General features: G+C 61.2%; 1 protein-coding gene across 1 annotated transcript; it reads left to right on the top strand.

Annotated features, from left to right (window-relative positions):
- The first annotated feature begins 1,517 nt into the window (after positions 1-1,517).
- CRIP2 (cysteine rich protein 2) lies at positions 1,518-16,115 on the top strand. The gene is made up of 8 exons (XM_030493575.1): positions 1,518-1,770; positions 11,054-11,148; positions 13,106-13,163; positions 13,601-13,741; positions 13,899-13,967; positions 14,405-14,499; positions 14,746-14,803; positions 14,930-16,115. The coding sequence occupies exons 1-8, from the start codon at positions 1,728-1,730 to the stop codon at positions 14,995-14,997; spliced, it is 627 nt and encodes a 208-aa protein (XP_030349435.1). The 5' UTR covers positions 1,518-1,727; the 3' UTR covers positions 14,998-16,115.
- Positions 16,116-16,602: the final 487 nt, after the last annotated feature.

A 16,602-nucleotide genomic window follows, 5' to 3' on the forward strand; every position in this document is an offset into this window, starting at 1 on the left:
TGATGAATAATGCAACGGCTTTACTTTGGGGGAGCGGCAGATTCCCTGTTTACCCGCACGGCCCGAGCCGAGGGTGTCGGTGCAGGGTGCACCCCCGGAGCACCCAGCCCACGGCCCTGCGCCCCTACCGCCTCCCCCCAGTGCCCCCTCCCGTGCGCCCGCTGCCCGCAGCAGCCCCGCGGGGCAGAACCCTGTCGGCCGAGCACGGGGGGGCTTCCCAGGGTGCAGGGTCCTCACCCCGGCACGGGGCAGGTTTGGGAGCGGGCGAGGCCGCTGTGCCGCCGCGGCTCCGCTGCACGGCTCCCGAGCATCCCTGTGCAGCGGAGGGAATTTTGACATGGCGTTTCCATGGCAACGAAGGAAAATGGCGCCAGGAACCGGGGGGCAGCTGGGCGCTGTGGCAAGGCAGCCTGCGCTGCCGGGGCAGGGGATGGCGGGGAAGGACTGAGGGTGCCGGGGCAGGCAGCGCGGCGGCTCACCCTGCAGAGGGGATGGGAGATGCCCGAGCCCCTCTGTTGGGGCTGGCCCCACGACCAGCACCCTCAGCTCACGCCCCAGGCCATGGCATGCCTGTGATGGGCAGCGCTGCCCCGTGATGCCATGCCATGTCGTGCCATGCATGCCATGCTGCACTAGCACGTGCCTTGCTCCCTCCCCTCTCCCGCCTGCTACCACCGCTATCTCTGCTCTCCAGGGCCTCTTGCCCTCGTCCACCCGCCAAGGTCTCCTGTATCAGGCCTGTTGTCCCGGCTACTTAATCTGGGTTTCTCAGTTACCCCATCTGGAAAAAATGTATCTAAGAATACCCAGCGCAGGCATGGCGCTTCCCAGGGCGGGGGGCTGCTGCTTGCCCCCTCCACACACCACCTGGCCCTGCACCCTCCATCCCACTGGAGCACCATCCCACGAAACCAGGCTCTGCATGGCCGTGGCTGTGAGCACTGGGGATGGGCTGCTGAGAGCAGCTGCTGTCAGGATGCAGCCAGAGGTCTCTCGGCCAGCACATCTGGTGCTGAGCTTCTTCAAATGGCCTGCTGCCCCAAAGGACTACAGCAACTGGCTGTACACCCCTCCACAGCCGCACAGTACATCACTTTGACCAGCCTGTGTGCATGCAGAGATGGAAAGCCTCCCCCCAGGTGCTCTCCTGTCCCTAAAAAAGGAGGCTAAGTGTCCCTTAGCTGTCCCTAAAAGAGGGGGCAAGATGACTCCTGTCCCTTTTTTACATGGGCTCTGGGGCCGGGGATCATGACAATAGGACCTGCTAGTCCCCTGGGTGGGTGCCAGCACGCAGGGATGCAGGGCTCACCCAGGGACAGGGAAGGTGGCACCGCTGCTCGGGCGTGCACTGGAAGGGATGGGGCACAGTGGCAAAACCCAACAAGTCACGTTGCTTCATTGCAGTGTTTTCCCCAGAAAGGGGAATCGCGAGCACTGGCATCCTTTGAGCTTTCGGAGATGGGGAACAGGGCAGGGCAGGTGTGCTCCGGAAGGGAGCAGAGGGCTCCGTCGGCCGGGGCCGTGCACCTGCCGCGCTCGGACCGCACCGCGCCGCGCCGCGCTGTGCTGTGCCATACCGAGCCGAGCCGGGCAGACGCTCCGCGGGCAGCCCCGCCCCGGCCCGCCCCCCCCGGGCGGTGGCGGGGCCAGTGGGCGGGGGCCGGGCGGAGCGGGGCGCACGGATCGGCTCGGCACAGCGCGGCTCGGCTCCGCTCCGCTCTCCCGCCATGGCATCCAAGTGCCCCAAGTGCGACAAGACCGTGTACTTCGGTGAGCGCACCCCCGGGGCCCTGCCATGCATCCCCCTCCCCGAGCCGGGACGCACCCCCGGGACTCCCGTGCTGTCCCCGGTCCCCCATCCCGGAGCCGGCGCTCACCCCTGTCCCCCCTGCCCCAAGCCCCGCTGCGCCCCCGGGTCCTCAGCTCCTTCCCGGCGCCGGGGTGTGTCCCCGGCTCTGCTGCCCCCTGTGCCGGCGCGCCCCGGTCCCCGCGGCTCCCCCGGGGAGCCCAGCGCCCAGAGACATGCCCGGCACCAGCTGCTTCTCCCCCCCGGCAGCGGCCGCGGCCCCGGCCCCTCTGCTGAGCCCCCCGCCCCTTCCCCGTGCCGCCGTCCCCGGGCTGTGCTGGGGGATGCTGCCGGCTCGCCCCGGGGCTGAGGACACGGCAGTGGGGTGGTTACAGGGGGGTCCGGGGCACTCTCCCCTGGTCCCTGCGCTGAGGAGGTGAAGCGGGGGGTGAGGAGCTCCGGTTGGGGTGTGTGACCGCACCTGTTTTGGTGCTGGGGAGGCTGATGTCCCCACTGGCTCGGGTCATAGGGACACCCAGCCCATCTGACATGGATGGGGCACTGGGCAGGGGGTTATGGTGGGGAGGAGCTGGCGGTGGCAGGTGCAAACAAAACCTTCTCCCCGCCAATTTGTTCCCATTCCCTGCGAACCTCGCTCCAGGTGTGCCATTCACCCCTCCCCATCGCGCCTCTCCCCAGCCTGGTGGGAGAGCTAATGAATGGTTTGGGGTTTCTACGGGACTTTTACGAAGGCAGAGTCTGAGCTTAGAAGTCCATCCTGGCATGCCCGGGCTGGGTTTGGGCAGCAGCGAGTCCCTGAGGGCCCTGCTTGGGTTTGTGGCTGGTCAGGATCTCTGGGAACCAGGGATGGGGTGTCTCCCGTCTGGCATCCCTGGGTAAGCGCCACCGCCCAGGTTGCAGAAGATGCCGGGGGCAGAGGTGGGAGCAGGTCCCTGGCTTGATCCCCTGCCTCGGTGCCTCGCTGCTGCTCCCTAGGGAGCCTGCCTCAGCCACCTTCCCCCTGGCACAGTGGTCCCCACCAGGAGCCTCCCAGGGAGTGACCTGACCCCCTGGCCCCGGGGTGGGCATCCTTTGGGGTGAGCATCCCCAGGGCTGCACTGTGGGCTCAGTGTGGCTCCGGGCATGCATTCATCACTCCAGCCCAAGCTGCCTCCTGGGACCTGCTGGCCACAGGGTCCAGCTGCCTTGGCCTGGCACTGCCAGCCTGCACCTCTCCCTGCCCGTCTCCCTTTGGTGCTTTAGGGTCCTGCCCCTGCTGCCTCAGCATGTTTGTTTGGTGGAGAAATACCAAAGGGTCCTGATGGTGCCTGAGCATTTGAGGCATTGGTGCTTTCATTCCTTTCCGGCCGTCTCCAAGTAAACACAGAGAAATAGGAATTTGCTGTCTTCCTCCTTTAAATAAACCTTTTTGTGTGGGGGTGGGAAGGGCTCGGCCCCTTGGATGTCTTTCCTTGTGTGAATCTTTTCCTTTTTAAGCAGAAAATAGCGTGTCCGCCCAGCCAGCTGGGCACTGGCCCTGGGTCAGTCACTCAGGCTGGGCTGTGCCAGGAGGTGAGGCACCAGCAGTGTCTGTGCTCTTTCTCTCTCCCCGCGTGCTTGGGGGAGTTGGTCTCTCAGTGATGTGGTGTGTGTGGGAGCAGAGCTGTACCCCATGTCTCCAGCTGTGTGCTGGCTCTCTCTCCCCGGCTGGATTTCTGTAGGTGTAGTGGTCCATGTCCAGGTCTGTGCTTCCCTTGGCTTCCCTGTTCCTGCCCCCACCCCCCAGGACACTTTGCCCTGTGGGCAGAGGGGAAGCAGGTGCTCAGCAGTGGGGTAGCAGCAGCCCCCATCACACATCTTCCCCACAGGGACTTCCCAGTGCACCTGAGAGAGACCGGGGGATGAACAGGAATGGGATCAAGCCAGAAACTTCTCTGTACTTGATGCTGAGATAGGCTGGAGCGTGTCCTTGCTGACGCCTTGAGCTTTCCTGCCTAGGCTCTGGCAGAATAAACACAGGTCCGTTTATTTAATGCACAGAAACTCTATGCGACCTCTGTGCTGTCTTTCCGGGACATGGCTCCTGGGTTTTCTCTTGACAGACCGCATGGTTCAGTGGGAAGGGTGATGGGAGCACTGCGCCTGGGGTTTGGTAGCGCTTGTGAATTCCTCGGCTGGCCCGAAGCTTAGCAGGGAGGTGATTCATAAAGCCCTGCTTGTTCGGGAGCGCTCCTCGCCTGTGCTGAATGAACGCTGGCAACTCCGAACTTCTCAAATGCCTGGGATTGCAGCCATGGGTCATGTATGAGAAATGTCACCATGTCCCGTTCCCGGCCCCGTGAAGTGTCTGACCAACACCAACCGTCCTGGGTACCGATGGAAAACTCATTTCCAGGCTGCCTGTTGCTTCATGCTCCCTGGAAAAATCCAGCGGGCTCCTCCCTGCGCGGTTGGGAGGATGTGGGCGTTTCCTGAGCTACAGAATGAGCTTTTTTACTTTAAAAAGCGCAGGGAAATATAAAAATAGTTTGCTGGCTTTTTCTCTATTTTTTTTTAAGGCAGGTCGAGGTCTGTGACATTGTTTCCAGGAGCGGCTGGGGCTAACTTGCCTGGTCTGGGGAGGTTGGAGAGATGCAGTGAATGTTTAACCAGTGGAGCAGCGCTGCCAGGGGCTGCAGGGCCAGTTCCCATCCCGCGCTGGCAGGTGGCGGCGCGTTGGATTTGGGTTATCTCTTGTGGCAGGAAGTGCCGGAGGGACCGGAGTCTACTGAAGCCAAACAGCCGCACGTTTTCCCGGCTCCCTTTTGCACCATGAGCCTTAAATGAGTTTTGCAGGGTCGCCGGGAGCCCTGGCCAAGCCTTTCCGCCACCCGACCTCTCTTCCCAGGGAACTGCGGGGGATTGTGGCGGCGGGGGGTTTCCTGTTTTCCCATCCCATCGCGAGGATGTGGTGAGCACACGTGCAGTGGGGCCTGCCAGCGGGTGGCTTGCAGGGAGCTCTCTGCACATGCTGGGGTGTCTGGGGGGTGGCAGGAGGCTGCTGCACTGTTTGTTTTGGGAAAAGGCATCCTAAAAACACGTGGGAATCACCCAGTAGCACTGGGGCTTGTCCCAGCGCGTCTGCAGCTGGAGCAGCACGGTTTGCTGGTGGAGTGCCAAAGGGGCACTAAGGACATGAAGGGGCACTAAGCTGGGAAGCAAGGAGGGTCCAAGCCTAGTGTGCGCAAAGGAGCCTGCAGCCAGTGCCTCACCCCGCTGTCACACTGATGTCCTGAGCGTGCTGGAGGAGAGGGATGCAGCAGCACACAGGGTAATGTGGGGTGTGGGTGCTCTCCCCGCAGAGCTCTGCCCTGACAGGTCAGTTCTGCAGAAATTCAAGCTGCAGGAGCCACTCTGCAATTAATAAGTAACTGCTGTGCTTGGCTCTGGGCACTGGCTGTTGGGAGACGGTGGCCGGGCAGAGAGGCAGGAGGGGCTTTATTACAGCCATCCCTAACAAAGGAAGCAGCTCTTCAGGCGCAGCCATAGCAGTCAGCACGTCAGTGTCGGCACGGCCCCTGGCTTGCCAGCACAAAGGCTGGCCGGGCCCCCTGAGTAACTGCCTGCTCCCCTGTCTCAGGGTAGCTGCTCTCGGAGTGTGCGTGGACCTTGCAGAATGGTAACTAAAGATGCACCAGTTCCCTGCTTCCCACACAGGGCCCTGCCGGGGAGGGAATGCCTCTGTGGGAAGCTGTAGGATGGGCTGATTAGCATTAGCTTCTCCCTCAGGAAAATAGTGAGAGCTATAGAAAATTACCTGTGGGAGGGTGGGATGGGATGGGCTGAGGTCTTGGCCCCCTTGCTCTCACGCACCCTCAGCTTTGCTGGAGCTGCTGGGGCTCCTGCACAGTGCAGTGCTGGCATCTCGTGTGCATGTTCATGGGCAGATGCCTGCCTTGCAGGGAGCTGGATCTCAGCTGCTGTGGAACATGGGGATCCATGTGGATGTGCTTGCAAGGGTTGTGCCAGGGGTTTGTGCTGGCCAGCTGGGTACCCTGCTATCCCCGTGCCTGTGGGGAGCAGTGCTGCTCCTGGGGCTGCATGGGGTGGAGGCTTGGGGCTGGCAGGCAGCGCTCTGCAAGCCTGGCTGGTCCTCGGTGACTCTGGTGTCTGGTTTATGGAGCTCTGCACCCACATCTCAGGTCCCAGGTCTTGGGCAGAGGTCCTTGTGTTCCCGTCCTCCCTCACTGTCCCTGGTAGGAGCACAGAGGTGGGGAAAGGTGAAGTGATGGAACTGGAAAGGAAAGGCAAGGAAAGGCAGAGCAGGAATGCACAAGTGACAGGTAATGGAAAACCTGTCACTGCAATGTTGCAATCAAATGTGAGCCAGGAGCAAGTGCTGTGGTGCCACTTTTGGCTGTGGTGGCACCCATCACTCCGGTCAGTGGGCTGGGTGGCCCTGAAGCAACCAGGGAGGTGATGGTGGGGACAGGTCCTGGCATGCGGGTGGGGAGAGCTCTGCTACCAGCCTGCCATGCACTTGCCCGTGGGGAGTGTCATGCTGTGGTCCCCAGGGAGGTCCCGAGCATCCTCTCCTGCTGCCGCCTCTGTTCACACTGTGTTGCCCAAAGCCCTGGCCCTGCCCCTGCTTGGATCTGGTTGTGCCCTGTGGCTGTGGGGAGCCATCAGGGTGGGGAGGTGAGGAGCCATGGAGCTGGAGAGGCACTTAGGCATGGCTGCTCCGGCAGAGTCCTGCTCTTGCTGACACGGGCCAGGAAACTGTCTGACCCTCCTGACAGCGCTGCTGGCCAGAGATGGTATCTCAGTATGCAGGAGGAACACTCTGCGCTGGACCAGCGATTACCCAGGGAGGGGTTTTACTGATGTGCAACCCATTTCCTGGCTCTCTGCTGCTCCTCAGCATGCAGCAGGGTGAGAGGAGGGCTGCAGGCTGCTTTGATTCCTGCTGCTGGCCAGGGGTCCTGCTCGCAATGCCTGACAGCAAGGAAGAAGCTGATTTCTGAGGCTCAGCCTTGCTCAGTGCCTGGCAAGAAACACTGCTGATCTTTTCCCAACACAGCCACAGTCAAGCTGCCTGGCCTCAGAGCCAGAGGGATGCATCCCATGTGGGCGCTACTTGCTGAAGTACAGCAGCCCTGTGGAAAATGGAGAGGGACTTGCTGGAGGTGGCCCCATGAACCAGAGCAGGAGGTTGAAGGCCCACGGCCAGGGAAGTGCCTGCAGTAGGTGAGGTTCTGTCGGCAGGGAAGCAGGGAGCGGCGGGGTGGATGGGAGCCATGCCACGCGTTAGGGCTGCAGCTGGAAATCAAACTTTTGCTTGCACCCAAGAGGCTTGGCTATGTGGGGACTTGGGTCCTGGGGAAGACATTGGCTCTCTGCTCAGCTGGAAGCGACATCCTGGGAAACAGGACCCCCTGCTTGGGGTATGCCTTGTCCCTGCTTTTCCTGCCCCGGCTGCGCTCCCTGGCAAGGCTGTACTGAGCTAGCTTTGTTGCACACTTGGAGGGAGCCCAGCAAGCGAGCGGCTCGGGACCGGAGGGCTTGCCTCGCCTTGCTGCGGGGGAGCTAAATATATATGTCTTGGCCAAAAATCTCAGTGTGGTGTAACCGTCAGCACCGGCTGTGTGATTAGGGAGAGGAGCTGCCTGGCTGCGTGCGGGGAGGGTAGGAGGGGATGGAGTGGGGGACGTGGAGTGGGGGACATGGGCACAGATTCTTCCCAAGAGACCAGAGAGGCACCATGGATGGTGATACCATTGGACATGGCATGGCAGGAAAACCTCAAGCCATCCCTCTGCCTTTTCCATCTCCCAGGCACACTGCAGGCTGCCTGAGCACTTGGCTTTGTTTCCAGCCATTTACCAGGCTCCTTTCCCTGTGCTCATCTCTCTTATTCATTCCTTTGTGCATGTGAGTGCTCTGAAGTGCATCTGCGGTCAGTCTGACAGCATCCCTCTCCTCCAGGGGTGCCTGTCACTGGGTCCCTGAGGGGATTTGGCATCTTTATCGCCAGATTGGGCTTTGTTAGCCCTTCCCCACATCCTCCCAGGGCTGTGGTGGAATGGATGGGGCACAGCCCAGTCCTTTGCAGAGACGCGGCTGCAGCTACGTTTGCTTTTGCTGAATAAGCCTGTGGCTGGAAGCAGCACTGACGTCAGGCTATGGAAATACCTGTGCGAGGGCCTGGAGCTGGCTCAGTGCAACCCCAGCGCTGGGGCTGGGAGGAGGGATGCTCCCTTCCAAAGCCAAAAAGATGCACCCACCTCCGGCCCACACCAGCTGCCTTGCCCAGGCACAGCAGGTAATTGAGATGAGCCATGTTGTCTCTGGGGTGGGGCTGCTGCAGAGCTGGGGAGCAGACAGCCTCGGCAGTCCCCTTGGGCACTTTCCTGCTCTGCCCTCTCATCTTACCTGGCACTGGTGGTGTCCCTTGTTGGCGTGGGCTGCACCCCCTGCACGGTGCAAATCCACGCCATGGCTGTGTCCTGTAGCTGGCCGTGTACCCGGCTGTGCCTCCACCTCTCCTCCACGGGGGCATTTCCCCCGGGGGAGAGGTTTATTATCGATGGGCACCTGGCGCCCACCCATGGTGAGACGGGTAACCCAGGGCAGGCAAACCCTGAGTTGTGCAAGTTTGGCAGAGGCCAGATTCCTGCAGGTGAGTACTCTGCCCTGTGCGGCGAGTGCTGCATGGCTGGTTTAAATTTGGCAGGCTTGAGGGGATCACCTTGCTGCAGGCTGAGTGTGTCAGTGCAGGATGCAGCAAGCAGGGCAGGATGTGCGTGCATGCGGTGTGATGCTGAATGGACACTGGCCCATCCCTTCTCGTCATGGCTCAACACAGTATGGCATGGCCACAGATTCTATGATTCTATGGCCTTCAGTGGTGGAGGCTGGGTGGGGTGTGACATCTGGCCAAGTGAAGCCTGCTCTGGAGGTCACTGCCATCCCATGCTCCCTGCACAGAGCTGGATGGAGCCCTGGTGCTGCTTCACCCCAGGCTGCAGTGCTGATGGTGGGGTGTCCCTGAGGGGTCTGCGGGTGTGGAGCAGGGCTCCCCCCAGCAGCTGCCCTGGGGTCTCTGCTGCAGTGGGAGGACGTGGCCAGAGACATCTCCTCTGAAGCTGATGCAGCGATGGAGCAGATGCGGCTGGGTGACAGGAAATCTGGGTGCAGTTGCTTTCTCTTCGCAGTGATTTATGGGGCAGCACAGCCACGGGCAGGACGTCACTGCCCTGGAAATGGGCTGGGGTGGCTCCAAGCTGCTTCCTCTGCTCGGCGCGAACAATGCTGCCTGGAAAGCCGTCCGGCTGTGCTGGCCCCAGCCGGGTCCCCCGGGAACCCTTGTTTGCAGCCAGAGGATGCCTGAGCAGCCTCTGCATGGCATTTCCACCCGCGGGCAAGGGGCAGCCTGAAGCACAGGGGCTGTCTCTGTGCCCTGGGAGCAGGATGGTGCACGAGTCACCTCCTCCCTCCTGCCTTGTCCCCTGCCAGGGACTGCGGGTGACAGCAAAGTCCTTCTTGCTCTGTGTGGCCTTGGCGGGGGGGTGTCTGCGTTGTCAGGGAGCAGCAGGGATTTACAGCTGCCTGAAATATTATGGAGGGGGGGATACAGGAGGGAGACCTCATCTTGCGGGGGCAGGAGGAGCTGGTGTGGGCTGTGGCCAGCTGTAATTGCAATGGCCTCTGGAAAACATCCGCCAGGAGTTTCCTCCCTGCTTTGTACCCGGGGCCACGGTGGTGCTGGGCCAAGGCGTTGGGGGGAGCTGGGGGTGATGCAGCCAAGGCACAGCCTGGCTGTGCATCCGCTGTGACAAAGCCAAGAGCTCTCTGGCCCCAAGCCCCCACCTTGGCTTTCAGCCCATCATGCTCTGTTTCCCTCCCTGGTCGCGTGCTCCCTCCACGTGCTTGCTTGGGGATGCTCATGGGGCTCCCCCCTGCACCCTGGTGCGATGGCTCCAGCTCTGTCCCCTCACTCTGCCCTCATCTGCCACTGGCTACCCTGCTTTGTGCCGAGGTTGATTTTGTGGGTGGTGAGGGCAGTTGTTTCAGCTTATCTTGGCCCTGTGGCATGCCCCAGACGCAGCTGTTTGCCTTGAGAGGAGGGTGGCTCTGGAAGCCAGGACCTGCCCTCAGGGAGCTCTTGACCCCCATCTTGATCTGCTGCAAACAGGTGACATTTGCTGCAGTCATCTGGGGAAAAAAGGGCTGGGAACTCCACCATTGCGGAGGAGGTCTTGTGGAGCAGGGCCGGCTCTGGTTGCGCTTTTATTTGCTTGTTAAATATTTTATTTGGCCCTTCTGATTTAGTTTTACGGTGGCTTTAAGAGGATCATGCTGTTTTCCAGCTGTCTTCACACATGTGTGGGGAAAAGGAAAGGGGAACGGGAATCGGTGGGGGGCACAGGGCAGGGACCAGCCCCCCAGGAGCTGGGAGGGAGAGGGGACAGCACAAGGCCAGGGATGCAGGACGAGGAGTGGCAGCCTGTGCTACCTCCCAGGTGCTGCTGGAGACGCACAGCTCGGGGCCAGCCCGAGGAGGTGCATTTGTGTAACAGGTCTTAAAGCAGTTTCCTTTCATGAATTTTCCCACTGATACTTTGAAACCATTTTCGGTGCCGGCAGCGAGTTGCTCTGCAGGTTCATGGCACTCCAGGGCAATGCAGCGATGGTGCCTGCGCACCCGTCTGCACGTCGTGCCTGCTCCCGGGCTGGGATGGGGATCACTCGCACACCCAGAGACAGGTGTTTTCCAGGGCCAAACATCCATCCTTGGTGGCACTGGAGGCTGGCTGCAGTCCCCTCCTCCCAGCTGCATGCAGGCCTGGGAGCAGCACCCGGGGCAGCTCCGGCTGAGGGCTGGAACTGGGGCTGAGGCTCCCTGGGGAGCCCAGGAGGCTGGGTGTGTGTGTGGAGGCATGACTAAACGGGTGGGGTGGGCATGGTAACACTAAATATTTGAATGGGAGCAGGGTCAGTCTGGGTAACATGGCGGGTAAAAATAGACGTAGGGAGTAGAAAGGAAAATGCTACCGTTGCTGGATTGGCGCGTGGGAAAGAGCATCCGTGGAATGGCAGAGCCGGTGCTCAGGGAGGCAGAGGCTGGGGGGTCCCGTGCCCGTGGCCTGAACAGAGCGGTCCCCGCAGCGTGGCTGATGTGCACAGCATGCCGATGAACAGCCCCCTCCAGCACAGCCCCCCTTGGCTTCCCCAGGGGCTTCAGCAGCAGCTGGGCAGTTGTTCACTGCTCTCTCGTATTCTGTGCAGCCGAGAAGGTGTCCTCCCTGGGCAAGGATTGGCACAAGTTCTGCCTGAAGTGTGAGCGCTGCAACAAGACCCTGACCCCAGGCGGGCATGCTGAGGTAAGAGCTGCTGGGGTGGATGGGGCGGGGGAGCTGTGCTGCCATGGGGCTGGTGGGCTGGTGGGCTCTCCAGCACCCCAGGGATGGAGAGTCCCAGGAATCTGGCAGGGACAGGTACCTGATGCCACGTGGATGGGTTGTCCCTGCAGCAAACAAGCCCAGGAGCACGCACTGTAGCTTCAAGTGCTGCTGTGACACATAGTGCTCAAGAGTTCTTGTGCACAGTCCTGGGCAAGCCACAGAGTGGTGCTGGCACCACGTGTTGTGGCCCAGCTGTGCCACCCCGGTGTGGGCTCGCAGGCAGCCTGTGGCAGAGCTCAGCGTGCCCTGGCAAGCACTTGAAGCTGCTCTGTGTGCCAGACAAGCTTGTTTGGGCATTGTGCTGACTTCAGTCATGCGGGAACTAAGAGCTCGCACTGCAGTGTGGTTAAAAACACCAAAAATTGGGGAAGCACAGGTTGCTGTGATGGTACAAGCTCAGCACTGGTGCCCTGGGACTTACACTGGAGTGCGGTGCCACCGCAGCTGCTCAGCACTCAGGATTGTGAGGGTGCCACGCTGGCGGTGGCAGGTGCTCAGGCCTGGGAGCAACTGTGTTTTTGTTGTGTGATGCCCCAGCGTGACACACGGTGCCCTGGGTTTAGCACAGTGCCTGTCATGCCAGTGTGTCACCAGCTCTTTAGCAGGGTTTTAGCATGCAGCACAGCTGGGAGCAGGCAGCAGCGGCAGGGACAGCCGTGCTGGTTGCCACCAGCCCGGGGGGGTGCAAGGTCCATCCTTCAGGGAGGACGATGGGGCTGCACGGGTAGCTCTGTGCTTTGGGCTGGGTCAACCCTGGGGGATTTGCAGTTTCTCCATATAAGGCCAGATTCTGCTCCCGTGGGGACAACAGCCAAGGCCCCACCAACTGTGCCGGAAGCAGGATTTGGCCCTTCCCTGCTTTTTCTCCCTCCTTTCAAGCCAGTGTGTCCAGCCGCGTTGGAAAGGTGTCGCACAGAGACCAGCTAAATGTTTACCTCCCCCCGGCATAGTAACGCAGCGAGCGCACTGATGTTTATGCCTGGCTATGTTTTACAGCTGCCTGCTGCCAGCCCACTGCCTGCTCGCTCCCCAGCCTTGCCCCGGCTGCTCCCAGCCCTTGCCTTCGGCATAGCACCGCTTGGGGAGGCGAGGGAAGGGACATGGCTTCTGCCCAGCTACTGCCCTGCCACTTTGTGCAAGGCATCCTTGCCTTGCAGCAGAGGGGATGGAGGGCAGGAGCACAGGGCAGGAAGCAGGGCTGAGATGCTGAATGGAGCCGAGCAGGCGATGCGGTGGGTTCTTGCCTGGGTCCCAGTGGCTTTTCCACATGGGGCAGTGTGCGTGGTATCCCTGCTGGCCCCCTGCCCCAGCTACAAAGGCCCTTTCTTTTCTCCTGGACTCGGTTCCTGTTGGCCCATGAGAAATGCCTATAGGGAGCTCTGGGGCTTATTGCCCGCTTCATGCCTTCCTGTGATAAATCGCCCCCAGCTGATAGTGGGGCCAACAGCAGCTGGGCTGGGACCAGTGCCCGCATGGGGCCTCTGATCTCAGACCAAGGCGAGGGGGAGGCAGAGCTTGGGGGTAGCCATAGTGCTCTGTGTGCCTAATAACGGCCTGGCTTGAGGCAAAGTGATACCTTACTGGGTGGCACATGGCTGGGCTAGGGCTTGGAGATGCCTCTCAGCTGAAGTGCCACAGGGTACTGGTGCTCCAGCCCCGCTTTATGGCATGTGCAGAAGAGCCAGAGCATTTGATGCAGGCAGAATCCTTGAGTGCTAGGGTTGGGTTGGGCTGTCGCTGGCAGACCCACAGACTGGGTGCATTTTGGGGTGTAGGCATGGCCATGGTGGTCTCTGAACACCAGTGGGGATGGAAGTGATCCCAAGAGAACCATGGTCTCCACTTGGCACTCTAACACTCCCCTCTCTCTCCCCAGCATGATGGGAAGCCCTTCTGCCACAAGCCCTGCTACGCCACGCTGTTTGGCCCCAAAGGTAGGTCTGTGCTCTCCCCATACCTGTGTGGCTGTGCCCAGGGCTGCAGGAGGGGCCAGGTCCCCTCATCCCTGCTGGCAGGGAGCTGTGGCCCTGAAAATACTCCTGGAGCCAGGCTAGCACGGGCTAAGCATCAAGCCAGCACTTGCAGTCCCAACCCTGCCATCCCCTTGTGCAGAGGGAGAGCTGCTGGAGGGAGGGATCCGTCCTGACAGCTGTCCACTTTTTTATATTTATAAACCAAATTCCAATTCAAACAGAAGGTGGAGTTGCTCTCCCATTCCAGATGTGGCTGGAGAAAACCTGGGTCAGGAGAAAGCAGGCTGGGGCCAACATGCAGCGGTGATTGCAGTGGCCCTTTGGCTCAGTGGGGCTGGGGGAGGATGGAGACTCTGAGTGCTCCCAGACCACCGCAGCCTCTCTCTGCCCATCTGCAGGAGTGAACATTGGTGGTGCTGGGTCCTACATCTATGAGAAGCCGCAGATCGAGGGACAGACTGCACCGGGACCCATTGAGCACCCAGTGAAGGTGGAGGAGAGGAAGGTGAACGCTGCACCTCCCAAGGGGCCCAGCAAAGGTGAGGAGCAGGCAGGACTGGCAGCCTGGCCCCCCATTGTGGTGTTCACTGTTTGGTGATGGTGCGGGGTGCAGGGTTTGTGTGTGGGGTCCTCTGCACTCGTATCCTGGCTGAGATGTCCCTCCACTTCCCATGCCCATGCTCTCTCTCCTTCCAGCTTCCAGTGTCACCACCTTCACTGGGGAGCCCAACATGTGCCCGCGCTGCGGCAAGAGAGTCTACTTTGGTAAGGTGGTGAGCGGGCAGTGGGTGCATGCCCCAGGATGGCATGGCCCCACAGTGCTGGGGCTCCATGCAGACCCCTGGGGCATGTAGAGGGACTGGGAGGGGTTTTGGCTCAGACATGAGGTTGGGGGCACAGAGGGATGTGCCCAAGAAGCCTGCAGCAATGCGTCCTCTTGGAGGAGCTCCTGGGTGCAGGGCTTCATCTGCATCATGTCCCCTGCTGTCACCTCCCAGGTGGGTGGTGTGGTCTTAGTAGCTGTCCTCCGCCACCCTCTGTCACCTGCAAGGCAGCAGAGGGGTGGGACAGACACGGGAGGCTGGGGTGCACAGGGCTATCTCAGGATTTTATATGCAGAGGTGATGTCCCCATGGGGCATGCTTCCCCTCAGAATGTGTGCAGAGGGGGTGGCGTGACCTCCCTCCTTGTCCCCACTCTAGCCGAGAAGGTGACTTCACTGGGGAAGGACTGGCACCGTCCCTGCCTACGCTGTGAGCGCTGCAGCAAGACACTGACCCCGGGGGGCCATGCTGAGGTAAGGATGTCCTGGCCCTGAGAGCCCCGGCAGCACACATAGGGGATGCCAGTGGGGCATGGCTGAGCTGTGCTGTGCCATGCTGGTGGGGCAGCCCCTGCCTTTGCAAGAGGGCAGGGGAGGGCTGGCAGGAGCAGCCTCTACAGCTGGGGGAAGTGCTGGGGGACAAGCCAGGACGACATGTCCTGGGGACTGGCCTTTCCCTGGCCCCCCACCCCAGACATGTGCCTCTCTCTGCCTGCACAGCATGATGGACAGCCATACTGCCACAAGCCCTGCTACGGAATCCTCTTTGGGCCAAAGGGTGAGTGCCTGGGGGCATGTGGGATAGGGAGCTCGATGCTCATGCCACTGCCCAGAGGGGATATCTCCCTGGAGCATGCCGCCTTCCTGCTCAGGTCCTCACCCTCCTGCATCTCCCCCTGTGCAGGTGTGAACACCGGAGGTGTGGGAAGCTACATCTACGACAAAGACCCCGAAGTGAAGAACCAGCCCTAGACAGCATCCCCCTGCCCACCTGCCTGCTCTGTGCCCCTGTACTAACCTCCTGCTCACAGCTGGAGCAGACCCTCGCCAGGCTGGCCACGGAGCTGTGCTCTCTCTGCTGTCTCTACTCAGGGCAGGATGGCCCTGCCCCCCGGGTTATATATCATAGTCTCTAATATAAGCTTCAGTGTTTAAAGGTAGAAGGTATCTCTGATGGTTCCCAATGTGCTTTGCCCTCCTCAGCCTCCCACCAGTCCCCTGAGTGCAGGAGGCAGTGGGGGAGTGTGGGGATGTCACCATGTGTAGGGGACAGTGGGTGGCACCTGAGGGGCTGAAAGTGGGGGAGGGTGGTGGCAGGAGTCCCACCATGGGAGGGTGCTCCCTACTGCCCCCTGCACAGAGGGCGATGGAGCTGTGAAGGCGTCCCACAGCACTTGGGAAGGTTGGTGGTCAGGGCACCCAGCCCTGTTCCTTGCTAGCCACTGGGGAAATGCATGTCCCTGAGGGCTCTGGTCCATCTGGCAGCACTGCCCTTCTCCTGGCACTTCCCAGGCTCCATGCCCTGGTTCTCACTGTCCGTAGGGCCCATTGCCAACCCCAGCTGCTGTTGGGGTTGCAGGGTCTGGCACCTCCCTCCATCCCCACCCTTGCACTCCCAGGGCATCCCTCTATATCCACCCAGGCAGGTGCCCAACCCACTCTGTCAGCTGGTTTGGGCTGGTGGCCCCCCAACCTGGTCCTCCATGGTGGCAGAGCCCATGCTGGGGGGGCACCCAGTGGCCATGGGCTGCTCCCCACCTTCGGAGGGCAGAGCGCATTGGGCTGGCGGGTTGGCAACAGGATTCCCACCTGCTCCACAGAGCTGGAGATTTCTCGTTGTTGTTTATTTATAAGCAGTTGTAACTGTGCCCCTCGCTTTGGAGAATGACATGTGCCCCCCTGTCTCACCCATACCCCCCGCACACACCCAGCCCCACTGCTGCCCAGGAGGCTGGGGAGGGGGCTGGTGCAGGGGACCCACCAGGGTGGTGAGCCCTGGGGTGCCAGCACCCTGCTCTCTCCAGGCTCCCTGTGCTGCCACGGGGCTGACTTTTGTTATTTGCTGACAATAAAGGTTTTGAGAGATGCGTTGTGCAGCTCAGCTCTGGGTGGAGGTGGGGAAGCTGTGCGTGCCATACAGCATCCCTCTGGTCCTGGGACGGTGCAGGGACACTCCTGGGGCAAGACAGAGCAGCCTTAGCCCCAGCCAGGCTCAGGCTGCCCAGGCCAGACTGCCCTTGGTGCAGCACAACCCATGGTCACTCTCTGGGCTGTGAGCAGGATGGGCTTGTAGGAGTCTCTGCTGGCCCTGTGGCTGGGATGGGATCCTCCCTGGCTTTGCAGGGTGGAAAACTAATGGAGGGATGTGACATAGCAGCTGACACTGTTCCCCCAGACTGGGTTTGTTGAGCAGGCGCAGTGCCTGAGCAGGGCTGTCAGTGGGAAAGCCCAGCCTGGAGGTAGAGGTGCAGGAATGCAGTGTGGAGGCATGAGGCACCCCCCCTAACCCGTGGGAGCTGCCATGTCCCCAGCCAGATACCAACCCTGCTGCCAGGCCTGGTTTTAGACATCCATCTA

Source organism: Strigops habroptila, chromosome 8 (genome assembly GCF_004027225.2).
Source record: "Strigops habroptila isolate Jane chromosome 8, bStrHab1.2.pri, whole genome shotgun sequence".
NCBI classification, from domain to species: Eukaryota; Metazoa; Chordata; class Aves; order Psittaciformes; family Psittacidae; genus Strigops; species Strigops habroptila.